This window comes from Pelophylax lessonae (assembly GCF_965119305.1).
Source record: "Pelophylax lessonae genome assembly, chromosome: 2".
Lineage (NCBI taxonomy): Eukaryota > Metazoa > Chordata > Amphibia > Anura > Ranidae > Pelophylax > Pelophylax lessonae.
In genome coordinates this window covers 375,308,123-375,328,871 of record NC_138769.1, presented here as the reverse complement: position 1 = coordinate 375,328,871, position 20,749 = coordinate 375,308,123, and the positions used below count along the sequence as shown (strand labels likewise).

General features: G+C 42.2%; 1 protein-coding gene across 2 annotated transcripts in view; it reads right to left on the bottom strand.

Moving 5' to 3' along the window:
• CLTC (clathrin heavy chain) overlaps positions 1–20,749 on the bottom strand; it is a 129,654-nt gene that overhangs the window by 57,050 nt on the left and 51,855 nt on the right. For both annotated transcript variants that reach the window (XM_082245754.1, XM_082245755.1), the window contains exons 3-10: positions 9,654–9,922; positions 8,668–8,829; positions 5,843–5,956; positions 5,476–5,649; positions 4,921–5,118; positions 4,339–4,539; positions 3,111–3,263; positions 29–151 (exon numbers count right to left, since the gene is read on the bottom strand). In XM_082245754.1, the coding sequence (XP_082101880.1) occupies positions 29–151; positions 3,111–3,263; positions 4,339–4,539; positions 4,921–5,118; positions 5,476–5,649; positions 5,843–5,956; positions 8,668–8,829; positions 9,654–9,922 (1,394 nt within the window). The remainder of the gene's footprint in view (positions 1–28; positions 152–3,110; positions 3,264–4,338; positions 4,540–4,920; positions 5,119–5,475; positions 5,650–5,842; positions 5,957–8,667; positions 8,830–9,653; positions 9,923–20,749) is intronic.

The window sequence follows — 20,749 nt, the reverse complement described above, 5'->3', positions numbered from 1 at the left end:
CCTCAAAAGTTTTTGTACAGGATTTTACCTGTGTAATATCAGCAAGAGGCTCTTCATCTTGCACCAACATTTGTGCAAACTGCTGGCCTTGGTCTGGATTGATTCTCATGACGTTTCTCAACAGGAAAATCCAGTCAGGAGTGTAGCCAACCTGCAGAAAATAAGTAGATATAGAAATAATGAAGAAAATGAACCTATTTATACATTAAAACTATGCTGAGATTTTAAGGAAGCAGCATATAAGGACATATCAATAAAAGAGGCATTACAGTAAGGAAAGAAAGCACCCCTGAAAAAAAAGAAGCAAGTTTAAAAGAAGCGAGTTAAGAACACTTTTGGGCGATTTCATCAATTTCTATGACATTTAAAAGAATACAGCTTCACAGGCATTCTGGTACTAAAACAGCACACGGACCAGACAGCCTGCAGAATCAGCCAAACACAGATGAAAGGAATCATTTGTGCATAAAGAAAAGTGCTGTGGAAATTAGTTATGTATAGTATATAAAACAAAGAACGTAATGCTACAGCTTTTGAGAACCCAGGGACATCCTGGTTTGAGGTTTATAAGAGAGCATTTGACCATTCCTTCATTGGTGGTCATACCATCTGATAAGGATCATCTGCACACACACCGTGGTGTTTTGGTGAAGTGTATCTTTTCCTTTTTGTGAAAGAATCATTTGGAAAGCTTCATTACTCTTAGCCCAGGAGAAGTATTGATATATACACTCGTTTTGGTGCATCATTTATACACTTTTTTGGTACTTTTTGCTTGGAATTTTTCTTTTACTGTGCTATTAAGTATCTGTCACTAACAAATGATTTAATATTGGTTATTATTGATTCCAAGGTGGATTAATAAATACATTTTTGGTGTTTGGACACAAATATTTTGAAACTATTCTAGGTTTCACTGCTATATTTTTTTATTGCATTTTCATATATATTAGATTATCTACAGAGCTGCCCATTCTTTAGGTTTTCTTTTAGGGTTGGTATCATAATTCATGGTGCTATCGGCTTTGTTTTTTTACACTTACAACTAAGCAAAGAGTTTCCCCCATTTTATATGTATGGTATATACTCTAGTCAGGGTTGTAGCATTTCACTATTGATATACAGTACTGTAAAGAAGTTTTAGGCAAGTTTGAAAAAAAGCTGTAAAGTAAGAATATTTTCAAAAATATTTAATTTTAGTTCTTTATCAATTTACAAAATGCAAAGTGAGCAAACAAAAGAAAAATCCAAATCGAATCCAATATTTGATGAGACTACCCTGTGGCTTCAAAACAGCATTAATTAACTCTTAGGCTCTTTCAAACAGGCTTTCCGATCCGGTCCACCTCTCAGTTTTTCAGGCGGACCTGATCGGATGCTCCATGCTCCCCTATGGAGCAGCGAATGTCAGGGAATGACATCTCCACTGACTCCCGCTACTATCCGATCCTGTCAGTGAAATCCAGACAGATGGAAACCCTATTTTCCATCCGTCTGGAGGATCAGATGACAATGGACAGGTGGTCCACTTTCATCCATTCTCCCATAGAGGAGAGCAGGGATCTGACAGGTCTGTCTCTGCAGAGAAAGCGGACACAGACCCGTCATCCGCCTGCTCAGCGGGGATCGGCCCCCATGGAGCAAAACAGAGTCCCCTGGGCGGAAAGCCCGTGTGAAAGGGCCCTTACACTTGCACAAAGTCAGGGATTTTAAAGGGATCAAAGTAAGGTGTAGGATTTACCAATTATACCAAGCTTGTGATAATGATCATTAATTTCAAATATTAGTTGAAACACAGTCATTAACTGAAAGAGAAACAGCTGTTTAGGAGGCTTACAAACTGGATGGAGAACAGCCAAACTCTGCTACTAGTTGAGGTTGTAGAAGACTGTTTCATGTCAAAGGTCATACACCATGGCAAGAATGAGCACAGCAACAAGACACAAGATAGTTCTACTGAATCAGTAAGGTCTCTCCTAGGTAAAGATTTCAAAGCAGACTGGGGTTTCAAGATGTGCTGTTCAAGCTCTTTTGAAGAAGCACAAAGGAGCGGGCAACAATGAGGACCATAAACTCGGTGGTCGACCAAGAAAACCTAATGCAGCAGAAGACAGACACACGTTTACTTCCCTTTGACATTGAAAGATGTCCATTGGTGCCATCAGCACATCTACTGTCTGGAGAAGTCTGACCAAAAAGTAGTCTTCTGGAAGAGATGCATCCAAAAAGCCATACCACTGACGTGGAAAGAAGACTAAGGGACTCAACTAAGCACAAAACACATAGGAAAAAAATGGCAGCAAGTTCTCTGGCCCAATGAGTCAAAATTTGAAACCAATTGGCTGTAAAAAGGAGGCAGACTTGTTCCCTGAAGGGCTGGAGAGCAGTACAATAATTAGCGTCTGTAGGCAACAGTTAGGCATGGTAGAGGTTCCTTGCAAGTTTGGGGCTGCATTTCTGCAAACTTAGTTGGAGATTTGGTCAGTATCAATGGTGTCCCCAATGCGGAGAAATACAGGCAGAGACTTACCCCATCAGGGAAGCATGAGATTCGTCTCAAATTTATTCTGCAGCAGGACAACGGCCACAAACATGCAACCAATGTCATTAAGAACTATCTTCAGCATAAAAGGAGTCCTGGAAGTGATGGTCTGGCCCCCACAGAGACTTGGATCTCAACATTGAGTCTATGTGGGATTACATGAAGAAACAGAAGAATCGGAGGAAGCCTTCATCCACAGGAGATCTGTGGTTAGTTCTCCAAGATGTTTGGAACAATCTACCTGCAGAGTTCCTTTAAGTGTACCTAGGGGAGTTGATGTTTGGAAGTCAAAGGGTGGGTCACACCAAATATTGATTTGGATTTCTCTTCTTCTCACTTACTTTTTTTTGGTAATTGATAAAAAAAGCAAACTATTAACACTTCTATTTCTGAAAGCATTCTTCATTTACAGCCTTTGTTTACACCGGCTTTAATTTTTTGCACTGCAGTGTTATGTAATAAACACAATTTAGCCCTGGCTTCTGCAAATGCGTTAAAAAAAAAAACAACAAAAAAAAAAAACAAAAAAAACAACAAAAAAAAAAACACACAAAAGTAGAACACTTACCTTTTTAGCATACAACACAATCTTCTGAACCTGCCCAGTTTCTGCAAAGCACTGAATGACTTTGTTGGGAACATTGGCCCTCAGGTAAACACTCAAAGCTAGTGTAGGGTCCACAGATTTCACTAGATCCCCCAGTTCTTCTGAGCATTCCAACTAATTGGAAAAACAAATACATTCCAGTTATAAACCAAGCATTGTTAGAATGCAAAATACATAAGAGTTTAAGCCTGGGTTCACACATATGCGATGTCAGACATTGCATGTGATGCGCATTGCATTGCTGGGCAGATCACCTGCAATGTCTGTGCAAATGCGAATTCAGCCAGCCATACAGTTGAATGGCTGAACTCGCATGAAAGATGCAGGAACCATTTTTTCCCCCGCTAAATTGTCTAAATTCACAGTTCGCACTGCGATCTGCAAACCGATCTGGGGCGGTGTCATTAACTTTGTATTGACACCTGCAGAGGGCAGTGTGAACTGCCTGCAGGGGAGATGTAAAGGAAAGTGGTATTTGATTACTCCGTTCTCGGTCAGAGAGTCGGCTGGAGACAGATGTAGTATCGGATCGATGCTACAACCACCTAGGCAAGTAGTAATCTTTATTCTTTTAAAACCCAAACTTCTTTAATAAAAAAAATAAAAAAAAGGTTAATAAAATAATTTTAACGATAAAGGCCAAACTTTACATTAAACTGCATTAAATAAAATTCAGTTTTTTTTTTTTTTGCCCAACTGCGCATTGAATGCAAATACAGGTTTGAAAAGGTACCCATTACCCAACCCACAACCTCTTGCAGGATACAGGGCCTGTTCTTCCCAAAGGCTACTCTCATTTTCACAACCACATTAATTCACAGAGATCAGAGAGTGTATAAATTGCAAATACCAGTTGGGACCAGTACTACCGCACTAGTAGTCCATGGACACGTACTCTAGCTTTGCAACTTCAGTAGGAAAATAAAGCTGCAGAAAGTCTTCAGGAGTCCATCAGGGTTGCAATGCATTGCAGGCTCAAATGAGCCCTTTTCTCCGCAAATGTGTGTGCATTTATTATTTTAATCTGCACTGAGCAGCTACTATAAAAACTGTGCTTTAAAGTAAACAATGCATATTGTATACAATCAAATACAAATAGAGGACTTTGCATTCTACTTATGAAAAATACATTTAGGCTTAAGGGTACATTCAAATTTTTGAACTTGGAAACTACTCCTTTCACAAATACCTTGTCTTCCTTCAGCCACTTCTCCAGAAGCTGTTTGCGACCTTGCTGAAGTACAGGTCTACATAACTCCAGAGACTCGTATTTATTGAGTTGGCCCTGATCCAAGAGAATGCCAAAGTACTGCAGGAGTGGTGAGGTCTGACCTGGCTGAGCAGGAACACTCTGAAATCGGCGTATTGTGTCCGGTGTACGAAGTATACCCTAAAATTAAAGGGAATTTAAAAAAAATAAAAACCGGGTCATATTCTACTTATTTTATTAGCTAACTTGCACTAACTGGAACTAGTTTACCACTCTGACTTTTGTAAAACATCCTTGAAAACATTAAGGAAAATAGTAAGCGTAAGTAAACCTTCCTATGGCATTAGTGAAAGTTCAATCCCAGCAACAATTTTTTTTTCTTTGCTTCGAGTGGGGCAGAATAAAGACTTTGATGGGGTTTCTATAGCCGTCTATGTCCCTTCTGGGGAGATTTCACCAGAAGATGGGGGGGAAGTTTGCAAAGACAACCGTTAAATTTCTACTATTTCCAGGGAGATTTGTTAACAATGGTTCTAATGCTTTTCTCCAAGCTGTTTTTACCTTTGGTGCATTTGCAGCCACCTTTGCTGCTTCTGAATAATTTCCTTGTGCAAAAAGAGTATTAAATTTGCGAGCAAATAGTTCCTCAGCTCCAGCCAGATTGTTGCGGACAGCCATACGCAGAGCTAGATCAGGGTTCTGAAGAACATTGGTGATGTAGGGTATTATATTTTCTTCTTCTACGCAAACAGAAAGCACCTAAAAAAAAAGTGTAAATACATAACTATGAAGATATATTTAGAAGGGGGGGAAAGAAAAAAAAAAAAACACACCACATTGATATAAATCACAAGCCTCAACTAAAAAGGAACATTCATGAAGAGTCACCAACAATCAAGCATCATCCTTGATGAAAACAAACCCTTCCTCACATCTTAAAGCATGAATATGAGACCGGGATGCTTAATTGCCCTAAACAGGTCTTGCTACAGGGGCATTTTGGGGTGAATGACAAAACATCAACAATGTTTCAAGGCTAACACAATAGGTTGACATAATTACTGTGTTTGATATATAAATGACAATTTATAATTGACTAAGATTAAACTATGTTACCTGGCCCTTTCGGTTCACACCAATAATTCCTGCTGTGGCTTCATGGGGTGCGGTGACAAATATGGTCTCTCCACTGATTCTGTTCATATAGATGCAGGTACCAGTTTCAAGATCATAAAGGTGAATGTACCCATATTTTGTAATCAAGAAGACAACATCATGTTTCCCACTGATCTGTAACATTAAGCATGTGCACAGAGTTATGACTGTTGAAAATAAAAGGTCAAATTTATCATACTATTAAGAGGCATACACTTAACATATTGGTTTAAGATAAACAAAACACTACAGTTTGACAAACATTTTAGCAACATAGCATTTAATAGTGAAAAATCCATTTGATGGCTAATGTTGAGGAATAACATACCTGCATTGCAACGGGAAAGTCATTCTGGGCTTCTGGTGGAAAGAAAACATCTACAGCTTTCTTTGGGAAAGGCTGGTTTCCAGTAGGTGGTGTTCCAACTTCAATAATATGCAACTGCAAATAAAGACATGTAAAGTGTAATTCTCTTTGTTGAAAGAAAAAAAAAAAAGCAACCTATTCCAGGTCAGGTATATACATTGCACATGCTTCCAGGGGGTGCGCATGGGAGTGCGAGATAAGGGCGCTAGACAGCAGGAGGTCCTGGGAGGTGTGAATCGAACAATTTGGGTATTATTTTGGGAAGAGGTTGGTGATGTGGATAGGGGAAGAGTTGTGGATGGCTTTGTATGATGTTGTTAGTATTTTTGTATTTTAACCACTCACCGCCCCGCTCCTGCAGATATACTGTGGTGGGGCAGCAAGGGCAGGCTTGGTCATGTATAGCAAAAAATGATCTGGTTATAAAGGGGTAAAACTTTCCGGAGCACAAGTGGTTAAAGATTGGGTGAGCAGAAGCCAGTGGAGGAAATTTGGCTGGCCATAGCCACTGACTGGTTGGAAAGGTGGATAAGTCCAGCAGCGAAAGTGGGAAAGCCTTTGTGAAAATAGGCAAACAAGAAAAGAAGAGAGTTGCAATAGGCGATGCGAAATATAAACAGGGAGTGAATTGGTAGCTTTCCAAACATGAATGCTCTTTGTGTTGCCTTGGTCACAAAGAAAAATGTAACTATCTGTTTGAGAAATTCAGATAAAGGCACACCGAAATAGAAAGTTAATTCTGAATATTCAGTCTTTAATTAGCATAACGAGTACATTTTCCCTAAACCACCTCTTTAATGAGTGTAATCACAATGTTTATGATGCCAAAGTTGCAGGTTCTATCCCCATGTAAACATTTTCTTTATCATACTTGCGCCTTACTTACCACTAACAGACCATACCAGCCATTTATTTAAACTATTATAACTGCTGGTGAAAATATGTTCCAACTGACTGAAGTCCCAAGCATTATAAGCAAATGCTTTAGCAACTTAAAGCTGAACTGCACTGTTAATCAACATTGACTACTTTTAATCCTTATGTTACTAGCATTAGTAAATAGATAGGAAAGTATATAATATTTACTAGTTTAAAAAAAACTTTAATATATTTCTTCAGTTACTTCATAGTTTCCAGGCCTAAGATGTCATGATTCATCCCAGGAATCTTCATGAGGGAATGTGGTGTTTTCACAGTTAAGCACACCCTCCTGCCTACAGGCCTGAGCTAAGGGCAGCTGGATTCAAGTAAGTAAATGCTACATGAATCATCTGCCCTTACGCAAGATGGCTACAGCTAGAAATGCTAGGGAGTTTTTCAAAGCGATTCTCAGCAGAATAAAGCATGGAGACATGAATGGATAGGTGAGTTTGCTTTAAATGTTAAAGAATTAAACAGTGTTTGTTTGTGGTGCTCAGGTACAGTGCAGTTCCACTTCAACCACTTCCTTACCGCTGGACGTCATATGATGTCCAGGGCTTTAAGTGGGGATATCTGAATGATGCCTGAAGCTGCAGGCATCAGATATTTTTTTCCGCTGGCGATTCCCTACACTATAAGAACAATCATAGCGGCTGTTAAGCCGCTTGATTGTTCTTACAGTCAGCCCTCCGGTGCTTCCACCGGCTCGCCCATGCGATCGGCGAGCCGGAGAAGGAATCTGCTGGCGGCAGAAGTACACCATAGAGTCTGCCGAGGACCAGATGGTCTCTGACTCTTGGAGGCCCGGGTGCGACGGGATGACGTCACGCCCGGCCAGCAGTTGTCAATACTGGCTAGATAGCCAAGAAAAAAAAAAAAAAATAAAATATTTTAGGCTTTTTAGCCTGTAAGAAAGATCTGAGGTCCTATTGACCCAAGATCTCCCCATAAAGAGGACCCGTCAACCGTCATTCACTATTTCTATTACAAGGGATGTTTACATTCCTTGTAATAGGAATAAAAGTTTTTAAAAATAAAAAAGGGAAGGTGTAAAAATAAAAATAAAATAAATACAAAAAAAAAAAGTGCCCCCGTCTCGGGTGCTCGCACGCAGGAGCGAACGCATGCGTACGTCACGGCCACATATGTAAACGGCGCTCAATCCATTCATGCGAGTTATCGCCACGAATGTTCGAGCAAGAGCAACAATTCTAGCCCAAGACCTCCTCTAACTCTAAATTGGTAACCTGTAAAAATTTGTAAAGCGTTGCCTATGGAGATTTTTAAGTACTGAACTTTGGCGTCATTCCACAAGTGTGCACAATTTTAAAGCGTCACATGATAAGTATCTATTTACTCGGCGTAACATCTTTCACATTACAAAAAAATTGGGCTAACTTTAGGGTTTTATCTTTTTTTTTTTCCTAACCTTTTTATTTTCCCAAAAAATTGTGTTTGAAAAATTTCTGCACAAATACCGTGTGACATAAAAAGTTGCAATGACCGTTATTTTATTCCCTAGGGTCTCTAAGAAAAAAAATATATATGTTCGCGGTTCCGAGTAATTTTCTAGCAAAAAAAAATGATGATTTTTACATGTAGGAGCGAAGTGCCAGAAATGGCCTGGTATGGAAGTGGTTAAGCTATCCGGTCAGTAAATAAAATCAGCAGAGGTTTTAAGCTGCTTGTATTGCCAGTGATCTGAGCTCCTAGGGAAGCAGTGAGCATGATTGCTAACAGCGGAATGAAGACAGTAAAAGCACAGTAGATATACAGGAGCCAAGGAGGCCTCTAGGAGTAGCAAGCAACCCCTTATTCTAAACCACCGTTTTTTTTTTCTACAGTAAAGACATGGACAGTTTTACCTTTCCGCCTGCTTGTCCTCTAACTGCAAAGCAAAACAGGGTAGACTCTTCGGCATTTCCTTCCATTTTGAATTGAGCAAAACTGGCTGCATGCCCCTCAATAGGCTGAGACACTTTCCTGTCCACAGAGTAAAGCTGCATAGCTCCAACAACGCGATTTTGCTGTACAAGGAGAAACAAGTGCTTAAGTGATCTCACAACAAAATCAGCCACATAGGTGCTCTACATGAATACATTTCAATTATGAATGAAAAATGTATTTTAAATAATTTTAGGCATTTCAGAAAATGGTATACATTTTGTTCATCCCTGCTTTAGAACAGGGATATGCTATAGGTGTCATTTGCAGGTAGTTTATGACATTCATTTACATGGTGAAGAAAAACAAATGTAGATGCGTAACCAAACTATGGCTTTTAGCATCATATGGACTTGGACTACTTATTTCTACATCCAATGTAAACAGCATGGATAAATACTGGAAACAAAAAGTAGAGATGTGATCTAAATCCATTAATCTGAGAAAAGATTTTAACAGCAAATCCTAAAAAAAACAAATCAGGCAAGAGACTCCTGTGTAGCAATGCATGTGCTAACTACTAAAGTTCTCTGTCATATGATTAACATATCCATAGATTTCGATAAACTATGCCTCAGTTAACTGTGAATATTTTATAATTGAAGTTGAAGCATCCAGACATACTTCTTACTCGAAAATATTGCAAACTGAATTTGTATTAACTTGCTGACAAGAATGGATGTGTCAAACACCCACATCCCTCCCTGTGTCAGAGGATGAGTCACTGACAGCCATGCTGTGAAGGGAGGCAGCATTTATGTAGGGAAGGGAGCATGTGGCCCCTACATTACAAGATGTTCTGTATATGTGTATTCCCTGATTATATTGATTATTCATCAACAAATAGGGTTTACGCCCAAAACAGACCCAAAAACACATTACACCTTCACAGAGACATCTCTCTCACCTGAGCAGAAATTCCTGTTAGAAGCAGCCACTTCTGCTTGGCATCTGTCCGATAATTAATAATCTGGCATCCTGCAAGGCTGGAATGCCGGTCAAACACCTTCACTGGCTGCGACTCTCCCTCCATGCTCCAATGATACACAGCATTGTCGGTTACTAAAGCAACAGTGTTCAAAGAGATCCACTTCCAAAAGGTGACATCATCAGTCATGGTATGAGCCTTCATTTTGCTTTTCATTTCAATGTTAAAGATCTGAAGGGTTTTTCCGGCTGCAAACAAAACAGGGGTCAATGATTTTCTTTTCCTCCCCAGCTCTTACAACAAATGCCATATTACAGTGGGCATACAGTCACAGCATTTCCTAAAATGCTATAAGATCTACAAAAATAAAAGGTGATCATTAGAACATTTATATGAACAAAAACACCTAAGAGGGTTGTTCTGAATCTGAATAGATGGGAAAGGGTCAGAAATATTTGCTCATTTGTGTGCAAAGGCATTTGATTTTAGATGAAAAACAGTGAAAGATGTAGGATGCATACTTCCAAAAAAATGCTAGTTAACTGGCTGTCTACAGTATCAATACTTTTAGTGACAGGAGCTCCGATTTTGCCCTGACTGTTCTTGTTTGGAGTCTGATTTGCATACTGTACACAGCAGGGGTTGGGAACCTATCTTTTGTTTGCTGCATCTGGCTTGCAGACAAATAGGGTCTCCTGCTATGAATATATTATTAGCCCCGAGTCAAATCCATGCCTGCGCGCTGCGGCCACACTGGTTGCTAGTATGCCGCTTGGCGTCTAGCAACCAGTGATGTCACGTGACGTCAGCGTCGTCACGTGACAGCAGGAGAGCGAGGGCAATGGTCAAATTCCTCCTCCACTCCTAAATTTACTCCACCCACCACCTCCCTCTTCTCCAGGCGGCAGCGCGGGCTCAGCGTAGAGCCAAGGGAGGTCCTGAAGCGACAGGTTAGTCACTCAGGCTGCATTCACATGTCAGCTTATAATCGCGGGCAGAACCGCCGCGGTTCCGCCCGCGATTCGGAGATTTATTGCAAATCGCGGGACGCCTAGCGTTGCCCGTTGATTTGCAATAGCCCCCCAAACGCCGAGCGATGTTGCCGCGATTTACGCCCGCCGAATCGCGGCAACATTGCGCAAACAAAATCGCGGGACGCAATACGCTCCAAAAAAGTACAAGAGCTTCTTTGGAGCGTATTGCGTCCCGCGATTTTGTTTGCGCGATGTTGCCACGATTCGGCGGGCGTAAATCGCGGCAACATCGCTCGGCGCTTGGGGGGCTATTGCAAATCAACGGGCAACGCTAGGCGTCCCGCGATTTGCAATAAATCTCCGAATCGCGGGCGGAACCGCGGCGGTTCTGCCCGCGATTATAAGCCGACATGTGAATGCAGCCTCAGACTCGTCAGTGTAAATATTTACACTGTCTCAAGTAATTGCAGATACTCTTTCAGAAAGAGTATTTGCAATTACTAAGTTGAGACAGGGAAGCACAGAAAGCAAAAAATGATAGGCTAGCCTGCATCTTCTTTTTTATCTTTTATTCACAGTTTACAGAGGCTCCCAATACCCTCGCTGAAGAAGTGCTGCAGGCCTGCAGCCGTATATACAGTGGAATTTTGTAATAATATTTCCCCAGACATTGACATTTTGGCACATATGGGCTACACATCCACTTTCTGTTTGCACTAAGGTTATTTCTCCTTTCCATTGTTGTGCCCTGAAAATCGCACTAGTGTGAACAGGGGAAGTCAACCTTAATATTTCAGCTCCTTTAACGACTTCAGCCCTGGAAGGTTTTACCCCCTTAATGACCAGGCCATTTGTTGCAATTCGTCACTGCTTTACTTACTTCCATAAAGGTTCCCAACCCCTGAAATATAGTGTATGGCTCTCATGGAATTACATTTGAAAATATGTGGTGTTCGTTGCTCTCTCAGCCAAAAAGGTTCCTGACCCCTGCTGTACAGTATTAAAAACACAGATTCAGCATGGAAGCCAGCAAACTTGTAAGAGATCAGTTATGGCAGCCTATATGTACCCTTTGTTTTCTCTTTAAAAGGAAGAAAGAGAACCACTATTCCACAATCTCATGGTAGCATCTTGTCCATTTAACCACTTGCCGACTGCCTAACATAGATCTACGTCGGCAGTCAGCCCCTCACAGGCAAAGCGACGTAGGTCTACGTCGCTAGCCTGTGAGGGTCTAGGGAGCGAGCGCGTGCGGACGGACCCCCACCCGATGTCCGCCGGTCACTCTGCGATCGTCGGGGGAGAGGGAGAAAGTCAGGCGGCTAGTGTAAACAAGCTGCCTGTCATTCTCCCCTGTGTATGAAGGATGATCATACGGTTCTACTATGTAGAACCATTGATCACTGTTCATACATCTGAAGCCACAGCCAATCACAGTAGAAAGCACGCCCCTAGGGAAACACATAGCCCCTCCCTTTCAAAAAAAAGTTAACCCCTTCACTGCCAGTGTATTTTTACAGTAACAGTGCATTTGTATAGCACTGATTACTGTAGAAATGTCACTGGTAACCCCAAAAGTGTCAAAAATGTCAGTCAAGGGTCCGATCTGTCCGCCGCAATGTCGCAGTACCGCAAAAAGAAAAAAAAAAAAAAAATCGCAGATCGCCGCCATTACGCGTTAAAAAAAAAAAAAAAAAAAAACAACAAAAATGACAAAAATCTTTCCCTTTGTAAGTAAGATAACTTTTGCGCAAACCAATCAAAATACGCTTTTTGCGATTTTTTTTACCAAACATAGGTAGCATAAAACAAATTGGCCGAAGATGTTAAAAAATTTTGATTTTTACTTTTTTTTTTGGGGGGAATTTCATATAAAAAAAAAATGTGAAAAATATTGCATAAAATTTACACACTTTTTGTTTATAGCGCATGATCAAAAAAAAAAAAAAAATCGCACAGGTGATCAAATACCACCAAAAGAAAGCTCTGTTTGTGGGAAAAAAAGGACACCAAATTTGTTTAGATGCAGCGTCGCACGACCGCGCAATTGTCCGTTAAAGTCACGCAGTGCCGAATCGCAAAATACCCCCTGGTCAGGAAGGGGGTAAAATCTTCCGTGGCTTAAGTGGTTAAAAAGTACCTCAGAGACTAAATAATAAATACCCCCATATTTGGGTAAGGGAAAATGTGCCTTTTTTTGCACAGTGGCATGCAAAGCGCTGTAACCACAGACCTGCTCCCCTCAGCAGGGGATCTGTGATTCCCCTGCTTAACCAGAGCTGAATGGTATGGACAGCAGGTGTTTGATAGTTAAGTCTGTGTCCACATTTAGGCTGGCCATAAATTATACAATTTTCTTTAGATTTAACTTCAACTATGTAGTACAAAGGCCTGCCTTATAGGATACAATTGAAAGTGTGGTTTAGTTTTTACCTCCTATTATATGGTTTTTGGTAAATCTAACAGAAAACTGATCATGTATGCCTTACACAGCGGACATAGCCAGACCCGTAATAGCTCTATGGGCAGCCGGATGAAAACAGACTTGAGACAATTTATATCAGGCTACCTCCGATGGCTCCATTTTACATCCTTTATATGGGTATAATATGCAACATGGCAAGAAAGATGGAGTTGGCCTTTAAATTTAGAGTCAAACTGTGACGATTTGATTTTCACATGAACCTATATGCAAATGTTAATAGAGCCATGTTGACAACCTTGCTAGGATAAAGAGTGGGGGAAAAAAAAAAAAGTAAAATGCACACCTGGAAAAAAAAAATGTGCTCTAAGATTTCACTAGAACTGGTCATGTGACCAAACTAGATGTTTGGACACATGACATCTGCTGAATTTAGTCACAAGACTGACAGGAAGTTTGGGGTCTTGTAACAGCATTTCTCTGGAAAAGTTAGGGCCGGTTCACATCACATGCAGTCCAGTGTGGTTTTTTTTCTGCATCAGAAAAGAATGGCTAGAAGGTTATATTGTTCACAATGGCATAGTTCACAGCAGTGTGGTATTTCCAGTGCGCTCCAGAAAAAAAAAAAAAAAAATTCAGGTTCAAATCAGGTCCAAGTTTTTGTCTGAATTCGCACCTTCATCAGGTTCAAAGGTGCACAGGACCATTTTTAAAATGCAGACCAGGGCCGCTCTGAAACTGTGTGAACCAGCACCATTGAGAGCCAGGTTTATATGCGTTAACCCGGTCTTATATATGTTCGAACCCCACCCCCCGCCAATGCCAGATTGGACATTTTTTTTTGGGGGGGGGGGGGGGGGGGCAACGGGTACCTGGCTTAAACAGTTACCCACTCCCACTTCCTGGTAAGATCTAAGTCATGTCTAGCTCCTCCTTCCCCACGCTGTTTTCCGGGACCTGAGTCTCTCCCAAAGGACGGCGAGACCATTCAGAAAGCGCTGCGTGATATGCACATGCGTAGTAGGAAACTGGCTGTGAAGCCTTCAGGCTTGCAGTACTGATGCTTGCACCCAATCAGATGGAGGAATTGGCTTCGGGTGCCAACATCGCAGGATACCTTGACAGGTAAGCGTTTTATAGTATTAAAAGTTAGCAGCTACAGTATTTGTAGCTGCTGACTTAAATTTTTTTTTTTCCCCCCAGACTGGAACTCTTATCCATCCCAGTAGATGGACATCACTTCTTTAAAATGTTGCAGTAAACTAAAATTTAATGGCATATACAATATACAACTTCATGTCCAGCAGACGCAACAAGAGGATAGGAGGATAGGAAGAAGGAGAATTCCCCTCTTTAAAAAGGTATTCCAAATTGACCTACCTGCACCTTGTATGAGTTTTACCTGTATGCTTGATCATGTAGTTTCATGGTATTTTGTATTTGTTGCCCTGTATATGCACAGCCTTTACTAAAGTAGATCTTTACAGCCTTTACAGTGTCAGAAATTTGTTTGTATGAAATATGAGGCATGCCGCATGGTACTGCACAGGTTAATGCACGATTCCTGTCTGTAGTCTAAACTGTCAACTTCCGGTGAAGAAAGAGAGATAGATAGAGAGAGATTTATATATATATATATATATATATATATCTATGTCTCAGTCTAGGGCTCTTCAGGTGAGAGCATATACATTAGCTTACCATGTTGGTGCAGGTTGTGCTGCAGTTTGGGTGCAGCGCTTTGTATCTGTATGCCGTTTTAAGTTTTGACTTCTATTAGACTGCATTTTCATGAAAACACCTCAAAGCCCTGCATGCAGCATTTTTAATGCATTTTCAGAAAACATAGTATAACAAAAATTAAAAAACAGTGATGCATTGCGGCTAGACCACAGCGTACAGGTGTGAATCCACCCTTTGGTAATCGTGCAATTGTAGCCTAATGCCCCGTACACACGTGCAGATTATCTGAAGACTTGTCTGCAGATTTACCAAAACCATGTAATATGAGGTCAAACCTAAACACTTTCAATTTGTATGCAATCCGGCAGGCCCTTGCACTACATAGAAAAGGTAAGTCTGCAGACAAAAGTCTTCAGATGATGGCCCTAGGTAATCACTGGCTATGTGAACAGCCATGAACAGCTGCTGCCACCAGCGATCTGTGTAAAGGCTCACAGGTGGCAAAAACAGCAGCAGAAATCAGCAGAATGCCTCTGCTATTCGCACCTTGGCTAGCTACCCATGCAAATGTAGCCCTACACACACATTTGTAAAGCAAAATAGAAAAATGGCAAGAAGATGCTTGCACCCCTGGTGAATAGGGACAAGTTAGGTGGAATAATGGATGGACATGGGGGGGGCGCAATCAGACATGACACTACAAACTTCAGCCACAACACGTGATCCCACCATTACAAGGTAAGGCAAAAAAAAAAAAAAAAAAATGTCACAGGGATTAGAACTACACTAGTACCTTAGAAATATTTTAAAGTATTCAATGCCTTAAACAGTTGTCAGAGGAAAAATGTCCACATTGGAATATTTCTACTGCATTCCTGTTCTGGTGCCAACTCAAAATTTTGCATTTATCCTCACTTTCAATAAAAGGGACATCAGTGATCAGAACAAGTAGAAAGTGAATCTTTCTTGGGGACCAAGACAGCAATAAAAACCTGACAGTGATTTTCTTTACTTGGAACATTTCTGCTAAATCTCCATTCTCCGCAGTGTTGTTTTAAGGAATATGGTTCCAGAGTAGGATCTTGTCTGAACTGAAGTAATCATCCACATAGAAGCATATGGGGCCAACTAATTCAGTTCATAGAAAGCAAAAGAGAATGCAGTAACAAATCCTATGGCCTGAGTGTGAAGTGGGTGAGTGGGAAGATTAAAGCAGCAACAGTGTTTCCAGGAGAAAATTAAGTGAAAAATTGGTCATCCCCATTAGATTCAGAATAAATCTCTGCACATTCTGCTGAGTTTGTACCCGGACAGCCATTTACACTGCAAAGCAGTTGATACATTAGAGATTGTAAATTCAGGCTGAAATGTGTACAATGATAAGCCTTTTAGTTCACATCAACCTCCCCAAACTCTTCTTAAACCTTTGTAAATGTGTTCTGCATGGTGCAATGTACTTTCAAACGTGAAATTGGTGGGATCCTTGCTGGCAGGGCCATCACGCCAAATACTGAGCTGAGTTAACATCTGTCAACCCAATTTAAAAATACAAAAATCTCCACACACGATATTCTAGGTCTGAAAGAACTACCCTGACACAGGAAAAACGTTGACTGAAGACAAAGCAAATGAACCACTGGCTCATTGGTAACAGTGATGAATGACAAGTTGTACAGAGTTGATGGACTGAGTCGGGTCATACATGTTTAAGTTAACAGGATTCACTTTTAATTTATGTAAAGCCTGAAACACTGTTTTTCTTTTTCCCGTACAACCATGTGGTTTGTTCAACTGCTCGGAGCCGCGGTACTAACAACCCGATGTTAGTACAGCAATCTCCTCTGCTGTTCTATCGTTTTCTGACCGGGAGACAGCGCCCACCCGAGACCAAAGGGTAACGCCACAAAATGATAATGCTCCTTGTCTACCGCAAAGCGGAAGAAGCGCTGGTGACCGTCACATATAGGAATGTGAAGGTAGGTAACCTTGATGTCGATAGAAGCATGAAAATTCCCCTGATGTGCAAATGGACTCCATTCGGAACTTCTGAACCTTCACAAAGCTGTTTAACGCCTTGATGTCAAGAATTGGATGTACCTTGTCTTCCTTCCTGTGAACATTAAACAGGTTTGAGTAAAACCCCTGAAAATGTTCCCGAAGTCTGAACCATCACCCCTTGAAGTAACAAGTCTTGCTCTGCCCCAAAGAGACCCCGTAAGCAATCTGGGGACAAGTGCAGGTTGGAAGAGAAGAACCTTTCCAGTGGATAAGACCGAAACTCGATCTTGTAGTCGGACCAAATGATTGTGTGGACCCACCTACTTGTCCTTTACCAGGGAGGTCCACGGATCCAGAAACCAGCAAAGACATCCCCACACCCCAGATATGGGTGAGGGCGCCCCTTTGTGCAGAGGAAGCCTTGTCCATAGGTCTGGAAGAGCCTGCTCATGGCCTTCCTCTTGGAACCTCCAGTGGAAGCCCTGAAGGGCTTTGATCCCTTGTCTTAAGACCCTGAGGGGCAAAAAAAAAAAAAAAAAAAAGTATTTTATGAGCCGAGAAGAAAGGCCCACATCTAGGACGAGGCTCCTTGCCCTTGATAGAAAGAGCAGCATATGTCGGCTCCAGGTGAGAACAATCCACCCTTCATCAATCAGGTGCAAGTCCAGTCCGCGGTCTGAGCAAATCCAAGAGAGCAAGAGAATTCGACCGCACTCCACTATAGAAGGATATAAATGTCTCTTTATTGTTTAATGTAAGTCGAACCAAACTGATGAGCCACAGCAGTTGTTGCGTTTCACGATTCAAAATCACTTAAATCAGAACTGGTTGTGATTAAGCAATTTTGAATTGTGAAACACGTCCACTGCTGTGGCTCATCTGTTGTTTTTTTGACTTACATTAAACAATAGACACACATTTTTATCCTTCACTATACTGGAGTGCGGTCAAATTCTCTTTGCTTCCTTGCCCTTGATAGCCTGCAGAAGAAGAGTACTCTTTCTCCCCCCCCCCCTGTGGGACCCATAATGATGTCATCCAAGGAAGCTCCAAACAGGCGATCCCCCTACAAGGGGAAGATCAGATAAGACCTTCTTAAAAGTCTGGTCCGCAGACCAGCATTCCAGTCAGATATAGTGCTTTGCAAAAGTATTTGGCCCCCTTGAACTTTGACCTTTTGCCACATTTCAGGCTTCAAACAAAGATATTTTTTGTGAAGAAACAACAAGTGGGACACAATCATGAAGTGGAACGAAATTTATTGGATATTTCAAACTTTAATAAAAAACTGAAAAATTGGGTGTGCAAAATTATTCAGCCCCCTTAAGTTAATACTTTGTAGCGCCACCTTTTGCTGCGATTACAGCTGTAAGTCGCTTGGGGTAGGTCTCTCTCAGTTTTGCACATCGAGATACTGAAAATATTGCCCATTCCTCCTTGCAAAACAGCTCAAGCTCACTGAGGTTGGATGGAGAGCGTTTGTGAACAGCAGTTTTCAGTTCTTTCCACAGATTCTCGATTGGATTCAGGTCTGGACTTTGACTTGGCCATTCTAACACCTGGATATGTTTATTTGTGAACCATTCCATTGTAGATTTTGCTTTATGTTTTGGATCATTGTCTTGTTGGAAGACAAATCTCCGTCCCAGTCTCAGGTCTTTTGCAGACTCCATCAGGTTTTCTTCCAGAATGGTCCTGTATTTGGCTCCATCCATCTTCCCATCAATTTTAACCATCTTCCCTGTCCCTGCTGAAGAAAAGCAGGCCCAAACCATGATGCTGCCACCACCATGTTTGACAGTGGGGATGGTGTGTTCAGGGTGATGAGCTGTGTTGCTTTACGCCAAACATAACATTTTTCATTGTTGCCAAAAAGTTTGAATTTGGTTTCATCTGACCAGAGCACCTTCTTCCACATGTTTGGTGTGTCTCCCAGGTGGCTTGTGGCAAACTTTAAACAACACTTTTTATGGATATCTTTAAGAAATATCTTCATAGATTTGCAGTGGTCTGATACTCCTTCCATTTCAATATTATCGCTTGCACAGTGCTCCTTGGGATGTTTAAAGCTTGGGAAATCTTTTTGTATCCAAATCCGGCTTTAAACTTCTCCAAAACAGTATCTCGGAACAGGCTGGTGTGTTCCTTGTTCTTCATGATGCTCTCTGCGCTTTAAACGGACCTCTGAGACTATCACAGTGCAGGTGCATTTATACGGAGACTTGATTACACACAGGTGGATTCTATTTATCATCATTAGTCATTTACGTCAACATTGGATCATTCAGAGATCCTCACTGAACTTCTGGAGAGAGTTTGCTGCACTGAAAGTAAAACTCTTTCCACTTCTTGATTGTGTCCCACTTGTTGTTGATTCTTCACAAAAAATTACAGTGTTATATCTTTATGTTTGAAGCCTGAAATGTGGCTAAAGGTTGCAAAGTTCAAGGGGGCCGAATACTTTTGCAAGGCACTATAATAAGTCGAAGGACCACTGCTGATACAGACAGCCTAGAAATCAAACGAGCCACATCCAAGAGCCTTTACTGATGAACTGTAGCCCTGGACCAACTGATCCGCCAGCTACGCAAAGGCAGGGGGAAGCGGTTTCCCCTCCAGGTCCTGGCGTAAAAGTTTAGTCCACTCGGTCACAGCTTGCGACACCAGGGCAATAGTAAATACTGGCCTAAGCGCCGAACCAGCCCCAGTGACCATATGGCAGCCTGAGCCTCCGCCCTCCTATCAGCCAGATCTTTAAAGGTTGGGGACTCCTCAACTGGAATTAAGGTAGCTTTATTTAACTTGGAAACCGAACAGTCCACCACAGGTGGGACCGTCCACTTTTTAAGCAGGAAATCCTCACAAGGATATCGGATAGCAAAAATGCTTAGGGACTACAAGAGTACGTTTTGGACAACCCCACTGTTTTGTGACAATGTTGTCAAAGTAAGCAGAAAAGGAGAGCACCCTTGCCACTTTGGAGGGCCTGTGGTTGATAAAAGGGACCGCCGCATCCTCCATTTTTAAAGTTTCACACACTGACACAATCAGTGCATCCACCAGTGCCTTTTCATGCGCGCTAGATGAGCAGAGGAATCAACCTCACTATCTGAGCACTCATGGTGCGTGGATGCAAACCCAGTAGGGTCGACTCGCATCCGCAGTGACCGATACACGATCTGATGAGAAAGATAAGGCAATGGAGGGCGCTATATACTAAGCTCATCTGCAAAACAATCAGGGGAGGGCCGCCGACTGCGATCACGCAAAGGGGACAATGACTAAAGGTCCACAAATGGACCATCTACTGGACCCTGCAAAAAAAACAAGAGGGTCGCCCTCCGAGTCCCTCCATAGAGGCCTGCATAATAGGAAATCGCCACCTTAAAAAGGGGGCTGCCCGCCGTGACGCGGACGTGCAGGCAGGTTACCCTGATGGGTCCGCAGTGCTAAAAAGGGGCAGGTGCCCTATACAATGGCGGCATGGCTGCCATCAAAAAATAAACCACCCACCCACTATGCAACCCTTTCCAAGGGAGGCGCCAAGCTGGTCCCATTGCCTAGTAGGCCATGGCATAAATTTCTGCACGGATCCCAGACAGGCAGATGCCCAAAAGAAGAGCAGGGGCTTCAGCTAATCTCAGTGGGACCGCCCCCCAGCGGAGGCGCCCGGCTCTGCCACATGGTCTAGTAGGCTGCAAGCCCCAGCCTAAATTCTCGTAGACGCCCAGCCGTTTGGGCGCAAGCCCCAGCTGAGTCGGCCACCGAGGGGCAGTGGCTTCAGCCACCCTCACTGGGGCCGCCACACATAGCTCCCGACAAGTAGGCCACAAAGCCGCGTCCTAATTTTTGCCCGGATCTGGCCGTATGAGGCGTGGATCCGCGGATGCTAAACCACCCGCTCCCCTAGCATAACTGCAGCAGGGAGCCCAGAGGACATCCCTGCCTTAGCCACCAACCCCCAGAGTGGCGAGGAACCCTGCTCAACCCCCCGTTAA